The sequence below is a fragment of the Leptodactylus fuscus genome, chromosome 5 (assembly GCF_031893055.1).
Source record: "Leptodactylus fuscus isolate aLepFus1 chromosome 5, aLepFus1.hap2, whole genome shotgun sequence".
Lineage (NCBI taxonomy): Eukaryota > Metazoa > Chordata > Amphibia > Anura > Leptodactylidae > Leptodactylus > Leptodactylus fuscus.
The window spans coordinates 167,278,957-167,304,899 of record NC_134269.1 but is presented as its reverse complement, the minus strand read 5'-3'; the positions used below and the strand labels follow the sequence as shown (position 1 = coordinate 167,304,899).

General features: G+C 42.0%; 1 protein-coding gene across 1 annotated transcript in view; it reads left to right on the top strand.

The window, feature by feature from the left end:
* Window positions 1-441: 441 nt before the first annotated feature.
* NEURL1B (neuralized E3 ubiquitin protein ligase 1B) overlaps window positions 442-25,943 on the top strand; it is a 40,535-nt gene continuing 15,033 nt past the window's right edge. Inside the window, exons 1-2 of the mRNA XM_075274712.1 lie at window positions 442-647; window positions 24,392-24,952. Coding sequence (XP_075130813.1) covers window positions 617-647; window positions 24,392-24,952 — 592 coding nt within the window. The 5' untranslated portion in view covers window positions 442-616. The remainder of the gene's footprint in view (window positions 648-24,391; window positions 24,953-25,943) is intronic.

Here is a 25,943-nt window from a genome sequence, read left to right as displayed (position 1 = left end):
CTACCTCATAGATTGTAAGCTCTTGCGAGCAGGGCCCCCAGTCCCATTGTGTGAAATGACTTTCTTTGTAATGCATCTTTCTGTCTGTATTTGAATCCTACAAATTGTACAGCGCTGCGGAATATGTTGGCGCTATATAAATACAATGTATTATTATTCCTTTGATATAAGCACTGCTGAGGCCACTGCACAGTATAATAAGCCAATCATGACGTCATACGTCTAGAGGAGTGATGTCCCCGGATATAAGAGCAGAATAATCCCGTTCTCACGCCTCTGCCTCACACTGGATCACTGCCGTCCTCCCCGCCGCTCACACTCTGCCCCCCGCTGTGCCTCATTATTTAGGTCCGGCCGCCTGCTGGTGGGCGTGGTCTGAGTGCTGGGCCCCGCCCCCCTGTGTTGGAGCGGTGGCGGCTCTGGATACAGTCACTCGTTTCGGGCTGTAGCTCAGCTCGGAGGGAGGGTGCGGAGAAGCCGCCGTCACACCAGGGAACGGCACACACAGGAGCTCGCCGTGCACTCATACCGGGAGTCAAGGGTTAAATGGACCTTCACTGCCCGGGCCAGGGCTCAGTGACATCCTCCCTCTGCTACCGGCTCTGCACCTTCTGCTATGGGGAACACGGCGCACAAGACCCTGCCAGGTGAGGCTGCAGAGGGCATCTCTGGATACTGGATCGTGAGGGATTGTGTGGACCGAGGCGGCATCTCGTGTATGATCGGAGAGTGAGCCTGTGTAGGGGGCTCTGACTGGCACCTTATATGGGGCTGTAGCCCACCTGTACGAGTGCCAGGCAGGGGGTATGGAGGGACAGGCAGGTGAGCGCTGGGCGGGCCGCGCTCCTGCTGAGGTGTGCGCTCTGGGCAGTTTACATTCAATCTGTAACGGCTGCGACCCGGTTGCTATGGGAGTGTTATGTGGTGCCCGGCCGCCTGTGAGCGGGAGGCTCCGTGCCATTGGTCGGACGCCGGCCAGGTGCCTGGTTTGAATTTGTACACTGGGCATTCACCTTTGTAATGGTCTCCCGGGGACAGCTCGCCCTTCTCGTGGACAGCTCCCTCACATTCCCCGGGGACAGCTCCCTCACATTCCCTGGTAGCTGCAGCTCCCTTAACTCTCCCTCACCTCCCCAGAGGACAGGTCCCTTCTTCCTCCCTAAGGGACTGGTCCCCTCAGCTCCCCAGGACTTCTTCCTCACCTTCCCCGTGGACAGGTCCTCTCACCTTCCCCCGGACAGCTCCCTCACCTTCCCCAGGGGACAGCTTCCTCACCTTCCCCAGGGGACAGCTCCCTTACCTTCCCCGGACAGCTTCCTCACCTTCCCCAGGGGACAGCTTCCTCACCTTCCCCAGGGGACAGCTCCCTTACCTTCCCCAGGGGACAGCTCCCTTACCTTCCCCGGACAGCTCCCTCACCTTCCCCAGGGGACAGCTCCCTTACCTTCCCCAGACAGCTCCCTCACCTTCCCCGGACAGCTCCCTCACCTTCCCCCGGACAGCTTCCTCACCTTCCCCAGGGGACAGCTCCCTTACCTTCCCCGGACAGCTCCCTCACCTTCCCCAGGGGACAGCTCCCTTACCTTCCCCAGACAGCTCCCTCACCTTCCCCCGGACAGCTTCCTCACCTTCCCCAGGGGACAGCTCCCTCACCACATTAGGTGTCCTAGGAGTAGTTGCCTCGTGTGTGTAACACGGGCTTCATGATACCTGGGACTGGCCAGTGACCTATAGGTGAAGCAGAACTGTATATACTAGGTCTCTGCGTAGCCTCTTGTATATAAGGTGAGGCACAGGAGGACACCCATATTGGTTAGAATATTCTCCATCTTCCCCAGTTCAGTTATTCCTGTCACCTAGTGCAGGGCTAGTGTGTGCACCAACCAGGTGTTACACTAGGGGGATTCTGCCCCCATACACTTCTGTAGTGGGGGTCCTAACAGCCAGCACCCCCACAGTTCTGACCATTGGGGAGACTGTATCAGTAATGGGATTTATACATTACTTTTTTGCTTAACAAATGTCATCTACCCCAGAAAAGCACTGTGTGAACACAACCTGATGTGATCTTTGTGGATGCGCCCATTGCTTCTCATATACTAACATAGGGAGCACTAATATAATATGGGTTTTATTTCTTATATAAGCAATATGTTGTGAGCTACTCGAAAACCTTATTAATGGTTGTGCAGTGTATAACTTAAAAGCTGCACCCATGATCTTTAAATGATAGAATAAATGCTGTTTTTTCTCCAGTAATGGCAGAAAACGAAGAATTTGTATTGATAATGTTTCCTGTATGAACAGTCACCTATATTACTGCTGTATAGCCCATTCACACTGCTTGTACCAGTCTTATTTTTGTGTGTCGTTTTTCATTTTGTTTACATCTGTGGCCATCTTTGCCCTCTGACATGGAATGTGGAGTGTTCATTTCTCTGCTGTTATTTTGTGGGAAGATCTCCCTGAACTCTATATATAGAGGTTGCGATCCCGTGTAATAAAATACCATATTTTATGTCTGGTTATGTGTAACCTCAAATTAGGAAGATTAGCGGTTTTGTATAAAGACATCATGACACATTGTTCTTAACTGTTTCTTATCTTAAGTCCATTGTTAAAGGAGTCTGCTTAATGTCCTGGTTGAGAAATGATGACTAAAACATTGGGCAATGCTTGGGAGTGATGGAGTAGGGCTGTAGTCTATAGTGTGGGATCATATGGGCTGTATATAAGGTATGGGTGGCTTTTAAGGTCTGTAAAAAGTTGGCATCCTGACACCAGGCATTGTTCTTTCTAGAAGGATTAGACATGTGCCTCTAGTCCGGGCGACAGATGCCTCAGTAATGCTGCTGCCATTGTCTCACTCCTAGTGCACATGTCGTACAAAGGCACACACGGTCGCTTCCAAGCCTCGTTCAATTTCCAACAAAGAATTGGGGTGAATTCACACAGGGTATATAAGTGCAGAAATTTGTGACCAAAAATCGGTTCCATACAACAGAATGGGGATGATCTTTTAGCAAGTCTATTGATTTCTGCAAGCCCCATTGAGATAAATTGGACAATCAGACATTTCTGAAGCAAATTTGCCATGTGTGAATTCACGCCTACACTCCCAACATCATTAGTTCAATAGAAATCAGTTGGCATGTTGACTTTTACAATAAACCCAGGCCTTCTGTATAGATTCTAAGGCGTGGGAGTGAATAGAAACTCTTGTGTATGTCATCTGTGTTGCCTTGGATTGGGAGAAGGCTAAGCTTTGCCTCCTTCCCCTTGTCTCTTATAGAATATATCTGTGCGACATTCGCTACTGCTGCCTCCTCTTCTGTTGCTCTTAGCCTTTGAAACATAGTTGCTTTGTCATTTTTTATTATTTATATTTCATACTGTTATTGAATATGGTTTGTTATGCATACCCCCTGTTTCTGCTGATATTCTATATGTGTAGAATAGACCTGAAGAGACAATAGTCTTCTATCTGGGGGATAAGTCCTTTAAGGAAAGCGAGAACCATCTTCCAGTATGAAGACTGAAAGCGTCAGGACAATGAGAGCCCCTGGCAGATGGTCTCTGTACATGGATATTGTGAGCTGTCAGCTGGCCCTCCACATAAATCTTAGCTGTGGTGCCACAGCACTTGAAAGCATTCATGCTTAACCGTTTGCTTTCAAGGGTACACAATGAATCGAATGTCTGTTTGTCAGGTAAAACATTTGTACTATTTCCAATAATTAATGGCTTTTTTCGGGCAAAAGTTCTATTTCAATTGTCTCTCTGGGTTTTTGGCAATTCCTTATTTCCTTCCTGAAGTCTTTGTTTTATAAGAAATCAATACGGGTTATTAAAGTAGGGATTTTCTGTCCTACAAGTATGTGACAAATGGTAATCTGTATACATTTTGTGTCACTTTTTCATCCCAACATATTTATTTTTTTGTTTGAGGTGTTGTCGGTTCAGTTTTATAAAAATTATTTTTAAAGGTGCCATGGTGTTTTCAGTATGTCACCTTCTGGTTCCAGCATTATTGCTTTGGTTCCGGCAGCCATTTTTCATTTCCTCAGTGGCTCATGACCACTGTAGCCAATCATGTGACCATCATGGGTCTGATTTGGCTACTGCAGTCACTTGCCGTTGACCTACTGTCACCAATACAGCCAGGTGAACAAAGCCCAGTCAGTGGAATGGAAATGAAATGGACCCTTTAGGGAGGAAAAAAGTGAACCCAGACAATCCATTTAATACTGATGACCCATCTTTGGCATTGGCTATCAATATCAGATCAGCTTATGGACGAGCTGCGAGCTGTCCTTTTTTCAGGCAGATTCCGCGGCTGAATCAGCCATGGCGTTCGCCTCGCGACAGCACCCTCTGGACTAGTCCCATTCATTTGGACCTAATCCAGAGCGGAAAGCCACGACGGGATTTGTTCATGTGGATTCCCGTGTGAGCTAGCCCTAAAGAACATTGTTGTTTCTGCTTCCAAAATGCTACAGCTCATTCAATGTGCTGAATGTGGAGAAGCTATGAGTAGACCCCAGTTGCTTTATATTGCTGACTTAGCCTATTACAGTTCCAAATAACTCTTAAAGGGAGTGTACCACCTCCCCCCAGCATATGTAACGATCGCCGTTGTGTACAGAGCATGTTACAGTGATAAATAACATACCTTTATTGTATATGTCACTTTAGTAGGGGGTGGGCCTTCAGCCCTTGGATCACTGCTCTTGCCACTCAAATAAGATGGGTGATGTCACAGCAGTGAAGGGTAATGTAACTGGTAAGAGCAGAGAATCACATAGCTGAAGTTCCGCCCCCAGTGCACCCACTTCTTCATTTATATAAAACTTCAAAGTTGTTTTTCTTCAAATCTACAAAAGTGACTTGTATAAGAAATGTATATAGTTTATCTCTATAATGTGCTCTGTAACAGTGGTGACACTTACAGAAGGTGATAGGAAACGTATGCTTGAGGAAGGTGATAGACTGTCTAAAATATTGTTGAATACAATTGTCCCTTTTTATAAATGAGCTGGAGGAAATGCAGCAAAATTATGCTGATAGAGCCTCACATATGTGTGAACAGCCTTTAAAAAGGCTGTTCAGGCACCACTGAAGTTATATTAAACTACCCCCCCCCCCTCCCCCGCTCCTCCCGTTTTAAAATAAACCAATTAAAAAGAATATGTCAATCTTATCTATTGTGGATGGGCATTCAGGGTCCGACATCATCTTCAGCCACGCTTCCTCTTCCAGCTATGTCCCCGGGTCCCGTCCTCCTCCGGCGCTCGTGAACTGCCATTGATAAAAAATGGCGCATGCACCTGCACCATTTTTTTATCAATGGCAGTTCGCGAGCACCGGAGGAAGACGTGACCCGGGGACATCGCTGGAAGAGGAGGGGTGGGGGTAGTTTAATATAACTTTAGCGGTGCCTGAATAGCCTTTTTAAAGGCTATTCACGCATATGTGGGGCTCTATCAGCATAAGTTTGCTGATCGAGCCCCTTTAAGTATACATTTCATATGAGCTGCACTTAAAGGGGTTATGCCATAAAAAGTAGTTATCCTTTTTCATAGGAGGGAGGATAAATACATGATTGGTGGGGGTTTACCTGCTGAGATCACCATCCCGTGTGAATGGGGGGCATTTCCCCTTACTGCAAATAGCCTGAATGTAGGCGGATGGTGCTCCCATTCACTTCAGTGCGAGCATTGCAGACAGCGGAGTACATTGCTCTTCACAAATGAATTATAATAGCTTCCTAGTTTTTTTTTTTTTCTTTTAAAAAAGAAAAAGGTAGTATTTGGTTAAGAAATCATTCAAACACCTTATTAGAGAATTTATAGAGAGTAACCCCCAACATTTCACCACATCAATGTGTTACACAGACAGCCCATTGATTTTCATGGTTATTGTGTAATGCACAAAGGGGTTTTCCAGTCTGAACAATCCCAACTTGTTACAGGAGTCCTAGCCTGATTACTAAGTGTCCCCCTGCTGGGATCATCTACAGTATAATGAGTTGTATTAAGTCTTCACTTTCCCTGCAGCGCCACAACAGGTCAGATATAGCCATTACAGTTACCGTTCAAATCCTTGGTTGTCTATAATGAAGGACAGGTCAGATAAAGTGATGGATGCTCCAGGCTGTTGATAAATCAGCTGCACTCTCATGCCACAAAGTGGAAGTCTATGTAAGTCAGGAGCTGGCGTAGATTTCCTGGGGAGCTCATGAGCAAAGCACTAAGCAGGGATGTGCTGCATCTTTGGCGCAAGGAATGTCACAGTGTGTGTTTACGGATCCCTAATACAGCACCTATAGACTGGTCCTTTATTGTATGTATTTTTTTACGCTGTATACTTTGTTGCATCGTTATTCCTGTCTAGAATAATTACTTCCAAGGAGGAATTCTGTGTCTCGTGCAGTCACTATACTCTGTGCTGACATACAGGGTCCCCGTCCACCACTTCGCCATGTGCACGGTCTTGAATTACTTTCATACAGATTTCCTTGTCTAGTTGTATTTCTGCTAATTTCATGTGAAGCCAGTCTTCAGTCTGTGGCCTGTGCTAATGCTATGCACAGGGATCTTGGAGGCTTTTCATGTCTGAGGATCAGGGCAGTGTTTACATGCTGCTTTCTCTTTGATGAGGTTTTATGATCTGCCACTTTTTTTTTTGCCAAGAGTCATTAATTAAATGAATCCAGGACAGGCCCATGAATGTCCCTGTGGTACGTATCATGGAAACATCTGTATAGAAATAGCAGTATCTGATGTAGGAAGCCAATGGTGCTCAAATATTTCTGATAGAATTACAAATTTATTATTTAATTCAAGAGTTTCTCTATTGATGAAATAGATGTTTAATGATCCTTTTGGATTTTTTTTTCTTTCTTTCCAAACATGGGTCTCCAATATCGCTATAGTAAAATTAGAATAAAAATGTATTGGTTGCATGATAAAGATGGGCGCAAAGAGCTTGGAAGAAAACTGCTATTTAATGATCAAATTATATTACAGTAATTTACTGATTCTGACCAAATAGGTGTGAAGCAGAGTGTGCCGGTGTATGGGAGGTGGCGGAGGAATAGCTGTGGGCCAGCCAAGTGTTCAGGTGACGGCTATATGGAGTGTATGGCCTCTAGTTAATAACTATCTATGAAGGATTTTATATACTTATTGTGTGATGGTGTGGTCAGTATACAAATGTTTTATATGTAGCATTTCCATAAAACGTTCAATGGTAGAATAAGAAGCAGCACAAGTGTGACAAAAGTCTTCCTGTGCACAGTCCCTGCACCTCCCCTGTCACTTGCTCCTTTTTGGCTTTGCAGTTGATCTTCAGCTTTGAACTTAAAAACTGTATTTGGCTGCACATCTTTCTACAGCCCAGGACTGGCATGTGGTTCTTCATCTCTGTATGGAGATAACATTGCACTTATCTGGTCATGATCAATATATCGTCTTATTCGGCCAATAGAAGTTGGTAAATTTATAGACCTTTTCTTGTGACACTTTAGATTTTGTATGTATTAATACTGTTACTATGGCGATACTGTAAATCAAGGTTTCGGAGGGACTGAAGTGTATTGCATTGAGGGTCCCAAAAAAGGGTCTCTTACATATAGGGGTAGGTGGCTTGGATATATACCACAGAAAACCTGGTCTCGATGTCATCTAACTGGTGGCCCATAGAAATTAGAGAAATTTATGGGTCACAAAATTATATCTTACATGGCATACATTTATTTAAAATGCTATTTTTGGATCCCTGCCTTTCTCTACATTATGGTCCCATCTTGACATACAGGAATGGCCGCGCATCCAGTCCCTTTTTGGGGTAGGTCACCAATGCAAGTAGTGATGAGCAGAACAGGCTTTTATTGTGTGTTGAAACGGGATCAGAAGGGGAAGCATCTGAGCGGCAATGACCGTGGATCTATGAGGAGAGGTAATCCTTTTTTATTTATTTTTTTGTAACTTCATCTATCTTTTTTCTACAATTGAAGAATGGCACCAAATACCGTCTTCTGCGGAGCTGAGTTCAGCAATAAGAATGGGAATGGATTTTCACTGATGGTACTGGCAAAGATCCTATCAAACGTTTTTATCAGCTGATCATTTTCCAGATGCTCTTTGTATACTCTGCTATACCATTGACATGTCGCCTACCTGCTAACCTGGGCTCTGTGCAGTGGTCATGTGGGCTGTCCGCCACATCATTGCTATTGCACTGACCAGAGTGGTGGCACTGGAGTGTCAGGGGATTTATAGGGCAAGTAATGGATCTTTTATTCTTTTATGGCTCCCTCTTTCTTTTTGACTTATTTTTTTTGATCTGTGAAAACTCCTTTTATTAACTCTATAAATACATTACGTTATTGCATTAATTCCCTTATAGAAAATGCTGAATTTCAGACTTGCTTCCTTTCAGAGCTGCATTCATAGTTCTGCTTCTGTCATAGGACAGCAGACATTGTACAGCTCAGAAAGCTTTTACAATTCAGTATTTTTTGGGTTTACAAATTACATGTCCCGAGTATTAACATACTATTGGACTATGATGTCACCTGATCTCAGGAGCCAATACTAGCCACATGATATGACATTAACACTACGTTATTGGTCGTGTTTGGCACAAAACTTATAAAACAAAAAAAAAAGTTGGTAAAACTGTTTCCTATTTGTCATGCCAAGGCCGCTTAGGTGTCATGTAGGATAAAGCTGATGACTGTTTCTCAGACTGCAGCGATGTCGTTGAGTCTCTTTTTACCCTACTTATAATTAGTCTTTGAGGATCCTTTGAGCTTGTGTTCTGGGGATTTCCTCCATCCCGGTTTCTTCACAAAGTTCAGTAATATGGAGAATTAGTGTGATTGATGTAAGCTGCTTTATGCTACAGAATCTCCTCTGGGTCTTCAAAGTGTGTTAATGATTCCTGCATCAATATTGGACAGTAATCAGACTTGAGCAGTCAAGGCTCTCTGGGCACCCAATCTGCACTCATGTCAGACACACAAGACCTTCTAGATGTATACGGTATATGTGTAAGCATATATCTATAGTCGGACAGTATTTTGTTTTAATACACAATCTGTATATGACAATATAGAGTAGTAGAATCTAATGTTATCCTTAAGCTAGTTATACTGTAGATGTCTTTGCTGTTAATGAAATGTTTGCTCAGCTCTCGCCCAACTCCTGCATGTATACTGAGAAAGTCACTGCTAGACTCGTCTGGCCAAGGCTCCTCTAACCAAGAGCAAAATAATCAGTCAGGAGTACACTGTATACATTACATGTCTGCAGAACCTTCAGCAAATTCGCCTGACCTACTTATCTCGTGTATCCTTCTTATGGCGTACCCCAAAAGCTGCTTGTTCTGATTTAAGGAACTGTTCGCAGGATGTTTTAGCCTCTGTTTGACCAGTATGTCAGATACGGCTTCCATCCTATCCAATAGACATACAGAGGGATACGTCATCCACAGGCTTCCATTGTGTAAAAGAAAAAAATGCTAGGATGCCCCCTTGCCCTCCACTAAATGAATGAATGACGTCCTACAGATATGCCTGGCATATGTAGCTGATGTGAACAGGCCCTTACTCCATTAGACTTGATTGGAGAGGTTTATTTCATTACATTGAGCTGAAATCTCTCGGAACATACAGGTTTACTCTGGAGCTTTTTATCTATTCTATAGACTAAATTACAAATGAACTTAAGTTGTTAAATGTCATCTGTAGCAGTGTCAGAGCTAAAATATTCACCAAAATGGCTATTTAATAACAGATGTCTGGAGAGGAGTACAGAAGGTTATTGTATCAGCCATAGAAGACGTTGAGGTCACTGTGAGCTGACTACTTCGGCAATCTTGCCTGGATCTAGCTCTATAGTAAAGAATTATTTTAGTGTTTGTGTTTTATTGCGCTGTATGTTGGTGGTAGGATGCATACATGATCTAAACTAACCAATGACGGCCGTAAGCTGAAAGATTTAGATCATGTTGTTTAGACATTGAAAGTAGGTCACTGAGCGTTATTAGTCAGATAACCAGCCCTGATTTGTGCAGGATGAATGCCAAAAATCAAAGCATTCGCCAGAATCTGAAACTTTTGCAAAATCCGTAAATAATTTGATTTGTTCTGAAATGATTCTCTTATCTCTGGCTTTGAGCTTCCAGATTACAGTAAATTACTCACAGTATCGTGATCAGCTGTAATATAGCAACTTGCTCCATTATCATGTAGACCACCCTTCTTGCCACCAAAACAGCTCTGACCCATTGAGTCAGACTGAAGACCTCTGAAGATGTTCCGCGGTATCTGGTACTAAGACGTTAGCAGCAGATCCTTTATGTTCTGTAAGTTTGTTAGGTGGGGCCTCCATGGATTGGACTCGTTTTTCTAGCACACTCCACAGATTCTCAATGGGATTGAGATCTGATGAATTTGGAGGTCGAGTCAACACCTCAAACCATTCCTGACCAGTTTTTGCAATGTGACAGGACATGCTAACCTTCTGAAAGAAGCCACTGCCATTTAGGTAAACCATTGACATTAAGGAGTGTACTTGGTTTGTAGCAATGCTTAGGAAGTCGGTGCATGCCTGAGGAACATCAGCAAATTGCCAGGACCAAAGGTTTCCCAGGAGAACATTGCTCAGAGTAAAACACAGTCAGCATCCACAGTTTTGCCTTTTCCCATAGTACATCATGAGGACATTTTTTACCTAGGTAGGCACGTTGCATACACCAAGTCATTCATATGTTATAAAGGACGTGATTTGTCAGAGTGGGCCACCACCATCTTCTCTTGTTTTATGGTCCAATTGTGATGGCTATGTAGCCCTATATGTAGTAAGTTGCAAATCCTTAAATGCTCTGGCCTTAGTAGAAACAGATTAGGAAGGCATGTTTGTGATTAGTTGGTCCTAAATATGTTTGGGGGTCTGCATGTGCCCCCTCCATGCCTCGGTGGTATGCAGCGTATATTATCGAACACTTTTCAATTGCCTCTGCTCCACCATTATAAATCCTCTACTGGAGCCGGGGTAACTCGAGAGGAGATCATACTGAACACTTACATCTGAAATTATTCAGTGAGGTGCTATCTGTTTGAGCAGTAATACTCTGTAAATTTGGAAGGCTTATGTCTTCCTCTTTTGTTGTAGCCACAAGAAGAAAAAAGTTACCTGGCGCCCGTATGTAAAAAAAAAAACCAGAGGGGGGCTGAAGATAAACAGTTGCAGCTCTTACCCGGACACCAACCAGTGAGGTGGTGGGGGTTAATGAACAAGAAAGTAAAAAATAAAAACCCGGGATATCTATAGAGCGCTACTGTGTGACAGTAAAACAGAAGCCAATTGCATGCAAAAATAAAACCAAATAATTGAGTCTTTATTGATTCCAATTGACAGTAGAAAAATAGGCGAAATGTAGGCGTCGCCCAGGTAGTCTATTTAGTTCTGCCTGTCTGGAGCGCAGGTTAGCTGATTCCCATGCTCTGACAGTTCAGGACATCTGTGAGTAACATCCACTGATATAACTTATTACAGACTCACCCTACATGTGAACCTTTGATTAGCTCAATATTATTCTGAAGGTATAATAAGAACATGCAATGGCATAATTTCTATTTTCTAGGAGATAATTTATGGAATCCAATAAAGCGCAAATTGTTTTGTCTTTTTCATCTGTGTTGGTGCGTCACAGCACATAATGTCTTGTTGTCTATGCCCTCGCATTATATTAACCAGGCCAGAGGGGAGGCTGTGAGACAAAGAGGATCTTTATGAATTTTTGCCAGGGGACTCCTCATAAAATGTCGTCGCTGAAGTATTACTTTGTAAACATCCCAAACTTAATTAGCAGAAATCCTTTCCTCTTCCCAAGGCTGGAGATAACATGGATCACTTGACTGCCAAAGAGCAAATCAATTTCAGACAAAGCTGTCCATGTCATTGAAAAGTATGTCAGGACGCCCTGTGGTTATTAGGTAGAAAAAGAAAAAAAAAGAGTGACCACTACAATAAATATGTACTTGGCTTTTATGTTCAGAAATTTCAGTGGATTTCTTCAATGGGGGCGACTTCATCATATATATATATATATATATATATATATATATATATATATATATATATTAAAAAAAAAAATAGGGAATTGAGTTGTGCCCTTTCCTCCTGCGGCACCATGCAACCTTTCTTTATGCTGCGATTGAAAGAGCGTTCAGTCGCAGAGTGGTGCGCTTATTAGAACTGGTGCCATCCGCCATCATTCCAGTGCATGAATATGTGAAGTTGGAAGTGTCCTGCGGTGTCTGCACTCACTCTCCAGCACACCGCGCCACGACTGGTTTTGTCTTATCACAGAGATGAATTAGGAAAACACTGACTGTGTCCAACTGTTCGTTTTGCTCTGGAATTCTAGGAGCGCAGATAGGCTCATGAAAATGGACTGGACTGCATTAACAAATAAGTCAGATGAGTTGCAGCTTGGTTTTCTGGTAACACTTCTGTGGCAGGTTTTCAAAAAGTTACTGATGATAAAATGAAAAATTCTAAGTTTAAAAAAGTGTTCTTATATTTTTACTTATAATTATTATCCAATATTGGTGCGGGTTGTCTCTGCAGTTACTGCTTATACTTGGGGTTTATATTGAACTACAGTGGTGAAAGGAGTATCTCTTAAGTACTGGAGTGTCAAAATATCATTACATAACAGATCATGGGTAAGACCTAGGGCAGACATTGACAATATAATGGGACAGATACACAAGCCATTTATAGCACTGGATTATTGGCTTGTGTGCAAGGGCCCTGTGATCAGCCTGACAAATGAGCAAATGCTAGTGTGGCAGCTGATCACATCTGTTGTCCACAGCACATTGCGCCACGTGCGCAGGGCAAGTGTTGCTGACTATGCAGACTGTATGGGGACAAAACCTTCCTACTTTGTTCCTGTTCAGGTTTTTTTTTAATGCACTCTTTGAAAGACCCCCGCTTTTCTTCTAATCCATTCTACTTTTTCCTCCAAGCCTACTCTCCTTCGGATGCAAAAAGTGTGTAAAATGTATAATGCAGAAGGCACATAAAGCAGCATTGTGATATTGAGCCAGAATTCTTGCACATTTTGCATAGAGAAATGCCCCAATGTGTGTCTGTAAGGATGAGCTTTGAGATCAGCATCTTATTTTAGAATTGCCACTTTTCTGTAGTTAAAGACGACCTTTCACGTTCTCCTGCACAGGCAGTTTTATATTCCGCGAGAAAGCCAACAGTGCGCTGAATTCAGCACACTGTCGACTTTTCTGTTATATGCCCCTGGGCTGGAGATATCAGTGCTGTTATAACTGCACCCATGTCTGCCCACTGTCAGAAGGGCGTTCCTGACTAGGTAGCTGGGCTGGGAGGGGCGCCCCCTGACTGTACTCATCCATAGACTAGTACAGAGTGGCGTTCTTCACAGCTTAGCGTCATGGTTGGGTGGTAAGGAACGTCCATTCTGACAGTACAGGGCTAGGGACAAGTACTGTCAGTGGGAACGTTCCTCACAGCCCTGCTAGACTGTCAGGAATCCCCTTCTGACAGTAGGCAGAGATTGGTAACAGCACTGATATCGCTAGCCCTGGGGTCATGTAACGTTATTTAAAACTGCATGTTCATGACGACACAAAAGGTCCTCTATAAATGTCATCAATGAGTTAAGTATGATTTACACCTGAATACTAAAAAAATTATCTGAGTGTTTCTGGGTGGCGGACCCCCACAGATCTAATATTGATGGCCGATCAGTTGTAGAAAGTGAATAACCCCTTTAAAAAAAAAACAAATGACTTTCTGGATTAAACTTTTTTTTTTTTTTTTTATTGCTGCAGGCAGTACATGAGTGTTATGCTTTATTAGAATAGCCTTGCCCAGTAATGGCATCTATATCCAGATTTCCTCTCTTTGGCAGGTTTATTTCTTATTGTCATTTGAACGCCTACTCGGCTCATGACAATGAAGTAAATGTAGGTCATCGTCATTAAAAGTAATCGTATCGAGTGACATGCTGCTTGCGGGGGGAAGGTGTGGACACAAGTAAGTTGTAGGTATGGAGCAGTATTTCTCAATGCCAGAAAGATGCTTCTTGTACATCAGTATGAGGTGGGAGAGTCCTTCCTGTTTTTAGACTTGGCGCAAAACAAACTTTCCAAAACGCCTGTTGGGATAAAGGGGGGAGGAAGCTGTCAACATCCTGAACAGTTGTTTAATAATTTCTTTTTTATGATCTCTTAATATCTGGATATGGTTAGGAATGTTTTACGGAGGCTAACACATTCCCATGTGAAACATATCTCGCATTTGAGCAGCAGAGAACAAAGCTTTGACCTTGGTGGACACAAGTTATTGCTGAATGAAAACACCTTTTCAATATGTACAAAGAAAGTATTCCGTCTGCTGAATTATTTTATTTAACAAATGTTCTGGAAGGAAAAAGTAATGAGGAAGTGAAAATTTCTTTCTTAGACGTGGACTTAAAAAAAATAAAATTAAAAATACAGTTTTGGCATATGTCTGCTCCTAGAAACATACGGAACATTACTTTTATGCTGATGCTAGGACTAAATCCTCTAAGCTGCATTGGCTAAACCAAGGTGTGGCAGTCACCCTTTAACCCCTTTTCAGAGATGAAGACTTTGCTTCAGGGAATCCTTGGAGTAGTTTCAGATTGGCGATGGTAGCACAGCATAATAGAAACGCGTAGTCAGGTGCTAGCCAGGGGTCATGAATGGTAGTCAGCGAAGTAACACTAGACTTGGAGAAAGGTCAAGTCCTGGAGCAAGATCAAGATCAATACTCAGAAAAGTACAAGAAGAATTAAGGTTAAGTGTTCTAGGGAATTAGAAGAAAAGTCAAGGGGGGGGAGGGGTGATTCAGATCTCCAATCAGAGGCAGCCAGTGACAGAGCTCAGAATCACACCCCTTGTCTGACCCCGCCCTCCTGACAGTACAGAGCCTACAGGGACTAAAATGGCATGCATTTATACATATTATACATTTTTTCTTTTCGTGTTTCTAAACCTATACTGCTGCATTGCCCATGTGTGGATGGTCCACATTGAAAAATGACACTTTAAACAATTTCCCCTTTTGCCTTGAGGATGAGAAACATTGCAGAGCTGTAAACCCGAAGTCTACATTCACTTCTATTTGGGGCTCTTTTCTAAGCTTCCATTGGGGAGGGGTCTATCCCTTTTGACAGTAAGAATAGTACAGCAGGCAGCGCTATTCATAATGCCCAGCAGAAAAAACCTCAATGTAACGCTGAGAGGCCCCATTATAAGTCAGCGAGGTCCATTGGGCTCTGTTTGATTCAGATGGCGTTGTGACTTCCATCCTAAGATGCAGTGACAATGTAGATGTAACAGAGTGTAAGTAATGTCTTCCTTCATGGGTAGTAGTCATGGTTATTATTGGGCCTGTTTTTTGATGTATATGTTGCTGTGAATGTGCAGAATGTAATGTGGAAATTCCTGTCTTGCTGCCTTGTGAATCAGGTTGAAATATTTTGAAGCTCTCAGATCAGTTTCGGGCAATATGGTTAACAAGTAATAGGGTTTAGTTATTGTGAAATGGGTGACATGACAGGGACCAGACCCTGTCCCTTCATATACTGAGCTCTTTGTATGGGGCAATATCTCTCTCTGCAGGGGGCAGAATGTCCGCTTGTGAATAGGGTTACAAAACCCTTACTCACATTCATCAGTGATGGTATATTTGCAGAATCCACATTAAAATCCTCATCAAATCCTGAACATGTGAATGCGCCCTAAAGAATTGTATTTTGTATACAAAGGAAGATTTCTGTGACGCTGGCTGATGGACATAATGTTCTGCTAGGCACGGCAGGCCAGTGACAGCCTTGTATAGCTTGTCATCATATCTTCCAGTTGTCATTTTCTTTCTAGATACTGTTTATTTCAGTGCTTGCGTTTGGCTCGGCACGATTATAATAAAGTATTTTGTTGCTAAGTGACACTCGGGGAATGGATCTTTCTGCTCCAGTAAGATGTAGGCTATATTCATAGCTGTATTCATAGCTACTTCCTCAGATAATACAGGTGGGATGTAATGTAGGAAGGTTGATTCTCTAATGCTGAGTGTTACACGCAATGATATTAAGGGTGAAGACAGAATTTTATCAAAAGGAAAAAAAATACAGGGGGGTTGCAGGGCATAATGACTTGTGCAGAAACGGGTCTTGTATCCGCATGTGTTGTACTGGTGGGTGACACTGCTCACATACAACCCTCATTCATCCAGGCATATCTCTTTGAAGGAAACTGTAGGGTTCATGTGAGGCGCTATGCTGAGCCTCAGTACAGTTACATGGCATGGTTCACTTTTCACTTCTCCTTGATGGCATTAAAATCAATTAAAACATGCACCCAATTATAAAACCTTCATTAACGGATACTACACGTGACTATAAGAACATTTATAATATATCTTATTAAAGAAACTTGTTCCAGCAGCCTTCACAAAAACCTCTCCAGTATGTGTCAGGCTGGAGATAAGGGGCAGGAAAGCAACCTGATAAGTGGAGAAGGAAATCGGTTTCTTTATTAAGATATCATGTGTAATATTTATGAAAAGTGGTTTTGTAAGGATTCTTGCTCTATAGAGCACTGGATTGTGTATAGTATAGTTAATGTGTTGCTTTGTTCTGGTACATTTTCTCCTTGGGACAGCTACTGTCTGCCTGGCACGTGAACAAAAAAGGAGTCAGGAATGAGGAGGCTGACAATGAAGAAGGGCAGGATATGGGTAACTGATAGAGACCACCCTGCTGGAGGGATGTGCTTTACACAAAGCCATGCCAGGAGATTCAGCGCTGTTTGGGAAAGGTCAGCCACTAATGGCTTCGGGATCCTCAGCATCCCAAAGGTTTCCTTCTTAGGGCCATATATGTGTTTTCATTTGTGAATTCTTCCTGTTTGTTTCTGCAATTTGTTTAATGGTGGTATAGTTCCTTTTATCATCTACATCAAGAATGACTAGTTCTTATGAGAATACAATAATGAAATGCAGTATGCAGGATTAATTGGGTTTCTACTGAGGACGAATCCTCAATATCAAAAAAATAAATGGACATTGTGAGCCTTCTGGTTCAGGTAAGGTACAAGATGGCTTCTGCGGGTGCTTTATAGAGCTGCTGTATGTCTGTGTGCATGAGCCCCTCATATACCTTCTGTACTAGTGTTTTTAAAAAGGACATAGCATTTTGCAGGGGGTGATTTTATCCATAAAAAAGGTGTGTTTGTAAGTAGAGAAAAGATATTCACATACCGCGGTAAGAAAATAATTCTGCAAGGTTATTGGTAGCTCAGGCTACAAAGTGTCCTATACCCCCTGGATAGATTCTCCTGTATCCAGGTTGTGACCAGACTTGTGCTAACAGGTAAGTGATACGTCTTATGTGACTATTGGCCCTGGGTAGACCATTGACTACATAATAAAACATTCCAGGAAGTTACCTGGTGATGCGAAACCTGAACCTGCCAAACAGTCATACATATTATCACCTGTATTCAGCAAGTGAAGGTACGGGTTATTATATACCAACCTGTTTATTACCTATGACTAGTCAGGCATCCAAGTCTGTTTGTAGTATCAAGATCCTCTGGAAAATATTACTGACTTATTACTGGTGAATGAATAGCAAATAAATTGTCAATTGTTTTATGTACCCCATGAAAATGAACTGTCATATCTATGGGGTACATAAAACATTAAATCAAGCAGTCACCCAGTCCCATCAATGACACGGCTATAAGAATGTGGAGACACAGAAAGAAATGTATATCTTTTCTTATTACAAAATCAATTTTAAAAAGTATTTAGAAAAAATTCAGTATGTAATTCGCTGTAAAATTTACAAGACATTTGTACTGCCCAATGAACTCTGTAAGGGGCGTTCACAGTACTGCTGCTGGCCACCATGGGGTTTCCGTCCTGAACCCCGGAAAAACCGGACGGGACGGCTTTCCGGTGATCAGCTTTAAAACCCATTCATTTGAATGTGTTTTTAAAGGTGGCCGCCGGTGTCCGTATGCAGTCTCTCTGCCTGGAAAACGGTTTATTTTTTGCATGGACACAAGTCCTGCGTGTCCGCACAAAAAAATGGTTTCCAGGCGGCGAGTGCACATACGGACACCAGCAGTCGCTTTTAAAAACACATTCAAATGAATAGGTTTAAAACCTAACAGCCGGCAAGCCGTTCCCTGTCCAGTTTTCCCGGGGTTTAGGATGGAAACTCCGGGGCGGACAGTGGCGGTAGTGTGAACACTCCCTAAAACTCTTTTAAAAATTGTGGAATTCCTGTTTTTTTTTTTTTTTTGTTTTTTTTTTTTTTCATACCAGCTCCCAAAAACATTAATTAATATAATTTGGAGAATATATTACATAATAATAATTATTATTATTATTATTATTATTATTATATTTTTACTACATTTTCCAAAAAAAAAAAAAACCCAAATATTATTTTAAAGCAGATTTTCCATACTAAAATATTGATGACTTATTCTAAAGATGGGTCACTAATATCAGTGGGATCTGACATACATACCCACCATTCAGCTGTTCTCAGCAGCTGCTAAACAGACTACAGCAGCAAGCTCTGATCTCTGTATAATGGCTGAACTAAGTCACTTCAGCTTAGCTGCCATTTAAATGAATGTGAGCTGACCTGTAGTACTGGGTCTTAGCACTACACAGAGAACAGAGCTGTCTGCTTCCTGCTCCATTCATTGTGTATAAGCTGCTAAGAACAGCTGATCTGTATGGGTGACAGATATTCGGTGTCTGATTCCCACCAGTCTGATGACCTATCCTTATTTGTAGCTCAGATGGTCAAATAAAAGATGTCTCCATTGAAATTGGTAGATGCTGGGTCAGTACCTCAGTTGGCATACATTAGTTTATTCGCTGTCTTTATAAGTAGCCTAGTAATCTATGGTAGAGAGATGTCATGTGGGTTCATGAATATGTAGCCTGATACTATAATAGTATTTGTGAGAGGACAAGGACGTGATGGTAATGTGATGTCTCTTCTATGGAGTTATGTAACATGACTAACTATGAATCACTAATTTTACTGTAAGTATCATTAGTATGGAAATGTGCGAGCACAGGGCAGAACACCATAATCTATATAACCTATAACTTATGTTACATCCTAACTTTACAGGGAGACACTTTTATGTAATTGTTATCTTGAAGGTGCACCATGTTGTATCCTTATATTAGAATACACTGTAGTATGTGCTGCTTCAATGGGTGGCTGCCTACTATGGAGATATACTTGGGTGTGAGTGACCACAGGTGAACCTTAATCTGTCTATAAGTAGTATAAAGCTAACCTTGGCTGTTTGGTCCATCATATCTGTATAACTTGTGCCTTTGTGTATTGATAGTTTACCAAAACCCATCCAACTATGTCTGGGTCACAACCACGGTTTCCAATTTTCAGAAAATGTAAGCTGCTCGTAGAAAATAAAGCTTTTCCCACGTCAATGTGGAGCCTATCTTGCCCTTCAATTACTACTAGTAAACACTGGAAAATATTCATTAGTTAGAGTACAGAAGTCCCATGGTGGACATCTTGTCACATTACTGAGACTTTGCATCTGCACACAGTTCATTTCTTTCCACCCTGCAAGCTGTTGTCTGATTCCTCGTGCGTGATCACACCGTGCCTGGACAACAGGGTGAACCTTACCAGAAGTACTTTGTCTTCTCTTAATGACATCTCTTGATGTATTTGGCAAGAAGAATTTCCTACTTTCTGATGTATTATAAGCAAGATTATATGAAGGTGAACAAGTTATTTTACCTACAAACATGACAACTGGTTGATGTCACACGATTCTGTATAAAATAATATAGATTACTATAGTTGCAATAAATCTGGTAACGCTCAGTATGTGAGAGGGGTGGGAGCATGTTAAAGGGGTATTCCCATAACTCTTGTTCTGAAGACTGCAGGCTCTGTGTTCTCTTCACTTCCTGGATTTCTCGGCACATTGGTGGGCGGGGTTTCACTTGCTCTGCTATCTGCTATGCATTACCACAGTATGAAGCTGTTGTGGAAACTGATGTAGCAGAGCTGGATCTGAATCAGTTTGCATTACATACAGAGGTAACGGACTCCTTATCTCAGCACTTATCAGCCACATTCAATTAAATGATTAAAGCTGATAAGTGGAAAAGCTGAAGATAGACAGCGCAGTAATCCCGGAGCTCTCACCTCCCCCTTCCCCTATCTGAGGAGCTCCGTTGCTTGTCAGCCTCTCCCTCCCCCCCTGAGAGCAGGCAGCTACATCACTTGGGAAATGAGCAGATAAGCCCAGTGGACATAGAAACACAGTGTCAACAATGAAGTGAATAAATTAAGATAGTGGCAAAATAAAGCAGTTTTGAAGCAATGTATTTAGAAAAAGTCTTAAATCCACATAAACTAGCAGTATAGATAGGATGCTTTTCATGGGACAACCCCTTTAAACTCTTTACCTGAGATCTCTTAAAACGTGTGAACTGTGTGATCTTGCATATATTGTGTGGTCTTACATATATTGTGTGATTTTGCATATATTGAGCATGGGATAATTGTCATTGAAACTTTGGTGTGGGCATAAGCAAAATAGCTGCCCCTTTTTAGGATTGTTAAGGGGGCTCAATCATTGAGAAAAGTCATTTTTAACTAATCACATCCTTGCATGGCCTTTACAAATGCTATTCCACACCTACCTTTAGTATGTAAATTGCCTCAATAGTTTTTGAATAAGTCCTGTTGCTATTGAAGGATACTTAGTGATATGGGAATCCTGGAATTGGTTTTGCTTGTATGTGATCTATCCGTAGCAAGCATTCAACAGCTTTGCTAGTTTCTAGGGCCCAAGAATGGGCTTTCGGGGTTCCTTGACTGTGATACAAAGACCGGTCTCTGGATTTCACTTTTTTATTTTTTTGGAATCTAGCACTGAAGGTTTGGCCTTTAGCTGGTAAAAGGATGGTTCACTGTTGGCTTGTTGCATGGTGGCTGGTAAATATGGATAATAATGATATTTTTTACTCCCAATCGAGGGTTTAGTTCAGCTCCTGGCCATAAGATGAATGTAATAAACCTTCCCAACGTGGTGAAGTTGTGTGATAGCAGGATGGAGCGTCTCATGTGGAACATATAATACTGCGGTGGAATTAATTTCTTGGGTTTTCTTTCTGCACGTATCTCCTCTTGTACAATACTCGCCTTTGTTTGTCTGTGTCTTCAGGGGCTTTTGGCTGATTAGTTGGGATTGTGCACAAATATTCACTTACTCATTCTTTCCCTTTCCACATTGCTGCCCCTTATTCTTGGGGAGGCCCCCTAGGAATCGCACCAGAGCTTGGAGGTGGGAGGGGCGGGCTCGCCTGTAACTTAATATAAAAAAGGTGATAAAGCATAAACACATTTTATTTCCAATTACATTTTCTGTGGAAGTAAGCACTTGGTAGCTAACACAATAAGTACAAGCACATGTACATTTCCTTCGGTCCTGCAATTCTTGTGACTTTTCATATGGGTTTACAGTAGTATATCTAGTACTGGGCTTTATACCATTTAGGTGAGGTAGTCTGTGCTGTCATGTAGTTCTCTCGGACAGCGATTGTAGCATTTACTACATAGACCAGGACATGTCGTTTATTCCTGTCATTGGAGCAGCTTTTTTTTTTTTCATTGGCAACCAGTTGTTATAGTAGCAGAAATATAATGCCCGCCTTTGCATTGAAAACAAGCATTGGGTTTATGAAAATAGGTTTCCTCCACTGGCCGTCCTCTTTATAACTAGTATAGATTACATTGCTGTAGTTGCCTCTGCCCACCATGTAGATGGCAGGTAGGCAGTCCCAGCGGTCTGCACTGGATCTCCAGATCTCCTTCCTGCACTATAGCACTGATATACAGTAATACTGACAGGTTAGCCTCAGTGTTTGAAGTCTAGAACAGTCGACATCCTGTCCGTGCTGGATTTATAAAAAGCACATTTATGTTACGTGACTAGTCCTCTCGTAATTGGAGGAGTGTCCGCACTGTACTGTATATTATGTGTTTAGCAATAGCAAACCTGCCCAAGCAGGGAGCACAGCGTTATAAATAGCATCATAGTCTTAAGGTGGATGAGTAAAGATGGAGCATACGGTTATGTATGTCCCAGAACAGCCTGTCCTGATCCTGCACCATGCATGTGCTCTTGGCTCGTGTGGGCGAGCAGATACTGTATATACTGTATATCACTCACCTATATTTAGACTAATAAGACTACTTTGTGTTCTGTTCTCATCGCCTTTACTCCGCAATGGATTGAAACCTTTTTCTCAGGCTCCAAAATGGCCATCCAGTTTTCTGAGACTTGTGTTACATGAACAGTCTTGGTCATGAACTTCCTGACCAGTAGGTTGCCTTTCATATCCGACATTTTGGATTTGTGACTTGCTTTTATTCCCTTCCCATTGGTTACCTCCAGTTTAAGGTCACTCGCCATATTAGCTTTACCACTACCATTTTTTTTTACTTAGTTTACTTGCTGAGTTTAACTCTAGTTTAAGCCGTGTTTATGTAGTTCCAGTAGGTGTTATCTCTGGAACGCAGAATCAATATTTGACCACATTTGACAGGTGAATGATGTAGATGCTGTAAATGTAGTAATGTCCCCATTCACTATAGGAAGTGATATAGCACCTGCTCATGTTATCTTATCAGTAAAGTAATATCTCATAGCTGATAGGTGTCAGTGTGGGCTTGTTTTATCCCATTCATTATGTGCAAAGGAAAATAACGCCATTATTATGTTGCTTTCTTCTCCGGGCTGTCATTTAAAGGGAAAGGTACCTGAAATATATCCATAATGTATAGACAATTCCAGTTAGGTTTTACTAACACTATGGGTGTTCTGTTGGGATTGTTCTCTGTAACTCTTATTGTCAGACAACTGAGATGCGGTCTTCCTTTAGGCGAGACATTTCTAGAAGCTGGTAGAGCTAAATATACTGTTCCCAATGATTGCCACCATGTGGTCCTCTGCATCCCTGCAAGTGACTGTGGTGTGCATGTGACAGCGGAGGATAAATGGGAGAACACAGCTGTTGTGGGGAGATGTCTGGCAGCTGCTTACACCGCCTCCCTCCATAGAAATAACTCTCACAGTCTACTGAGCTGAATGTGCATGGTGATGGCGGATCAGAGTTGATGGCTGCATCGAGTATATGACCATGCTACTTCATCACAGCTTGTGTTGTGTGTCCTGTGAGTTGGATTGTGAACATCTCACTTCAGTATTACAGAAAATCACATCTGTTCTCCTAAAGCGTTCAATGCTACATGAGAGAGTTGGACAAGCGGAAACCTGCCGACACACCCGACTCGGCCCTCTTGTTACTGCCATTGTGTGACCGTATCATCTATAAACCACAATATCGTCCATTGTTGAGTGTTCATTTTTTATTTTGGATTTCTATTAACCTTAAGGGGACCTTTTGGCTTTGAAATTAACCATTTATTATAGGAAAATGAATGCTAGGTTTACTAATAATGAAGTGTGGTCACCAATAAATGGCCCTTTACAAACTACTACAAGATGTTCTGGAATGGCCAAAGTGTTTCGGGTCATGGCGATGATCCATTTTTTAAAATTTTTGTACTGCTGTGTGTTACAAAAGCGGATTCTCCTTTCCAGTTCATCATTGGTAGAATTTGGAATTCATATCAAAAATAATTTTTTGTTCAGCCTCTGTAATAACACAGCTGCAGACAATTGTCATGCCAGACGAAAGGGTTAAACATTTCCAACCGAAGGCCCCAGGAAGGAAGGAAAGGCTGGAGGAACAGCACGTAACTTCCAATGGGGATGAATTTACATTACCTGTCGTCTTTTACATTTCAGCCAAACAGTGGGCTTGTGACTGGAAACAAAGTCCTATATAATGAAGGAAATGGTTGCGGCATGTTTCCACTAACAAAAGAGCGACTCTGATCTTGACAGTACGTGAATAGGAAAGTCAACCCAGCTTCGCTCCAAATAATGCTCTAGAGGGACATTTTATTTTCCTCTTTTAGGCTTATGAATCAAAAACGAAAAAATATTTAGTCGCTAGTTAGACGTGGTTGTAAAAATATTGTGCTGGTGCATTATGGGGATAGATTTTCTATTAGGCGTAAATTACGTATTGGTTCGGCATTTCTTAGACAATTTATATTGAGATATTACAGACAGATGGAAGTTCTCAAATACATCCCATCTAGAGTCTTGTTGTGTCTTTTTGTAATAAGATATTTATCTTCTGTGTTTCTTTTGCAGATACAAGCCATCACAACCGTCAAGTGGCCAACAGACCGTGTTACACGTTACTTCACTGTGGTCAGGAAAGAAGACTCGTCCTGTCCCGTACAGAGTCTCCACGCTTTCACTGCCAAACAAAAGGCAAAAATATCAGACTGGACACTAATGGAAGAAAAGCCATCCGGCGCAATAGCTTTTGTAATGGGATCACCTTTACTAGTCGACCTATCCATCTGTATGAGAAAGTTCGCTTGAAGCTGGTGTCTGTGCACCATGGCTGGAGTGGGGCTCTGCGTTTTGGATTCACAATTCATGACCCAGCACAGATGAAACCAGAAGACATACCCAAATACGCATGCCCCGATCTTGTCACCCGGCCTGGGTATTGGGCGAAAGCTTTACCAGAAAGGTTTGCTCAGAGGGACAATATTTTGGCGTTTTGGGTTGACCGCCAAGGAAGAGTTTTCTACAGTGTCAATGATGAGGAACCCATTCTATTTCATTGTGGGGTTAAAGTATCCAGCCCTCTATGGGCTTTGATTGATGTCTATGGAATCACCCAAGAAGTACAAATATTAGGTAACTACATATCTTTCCTTTCTCTGTTACTTGAAGTGTGTAGTAAATCCAATCTCCGTCCAATGTTACCTCTTTGATATACACTAGTCTTCATGAGTATACTAACACACTCAGAAAGTAGAGCAGTTGCCTATGGCAGCCAATCAGAATGTGGCTTTGTACCTTGGTAGATGAAAGATACCATCTCCTTGTACCACTTGCACTACTACTTATACACAAAGACTTGTAATGAGTTGTGCACCTGTTTCCACCATATGGTCATGGACTGTATATCGTAAGGCCATGGACTGATTTTTTTTTTGTCCACTGGAAGTAAGCAAAGAATAAAAGGAAGCTCTAAAAACTTGTATGAATTGATAGAGAAAGTATTTTGGAAAATATAATAACTTTTTATTATACAAACATTAATTTATATTTGCTGAAATTGGAAATCCCCTTTAAGGTGACACTAAAGTCCTGATGTGACTTTCAGTGCTGTCACTACAGTTGCGGTGCCTGCTTTGTTAGGACGTTTTTACAAGGCGTCAATCGGGTTGATTCACAACAATCGGTGTTAGCGGCTCTCTGTAGGCAGGGTGGCGGAGTAGTGTTCCAACCTGTGCATCAATAAAGAAAATGAGAACTCCAAAAGGTTTTATGGTTTAGTGGATTTTATTAATAGAAAAGCAATGTAAATATAATGAGGATTCAGTCAAGCAAGCATCAGATAACATTGTAGTTCCAGCAGAACTCTTATTTTGGTGTCTATGAAATAGTGTTACTCCGCCATAGGAATACACTCATCCTTTTGCGGTATTACCACATTTTTTACCGCCCAGTGTATTTTTGTAGTTCCAGAAGTCGCCTTCTCTGAGGAGTCATTAGACCAAAATGCCATGCATGTTTTTCTACTAATACAATTCTCTTGAAGCATTGGACTTTTTTCAGAGCAGTGGGGTTGAAATATCCAATTCCTAAATTGAGACACCACATAGGGGCCTCCTTTTCCTTC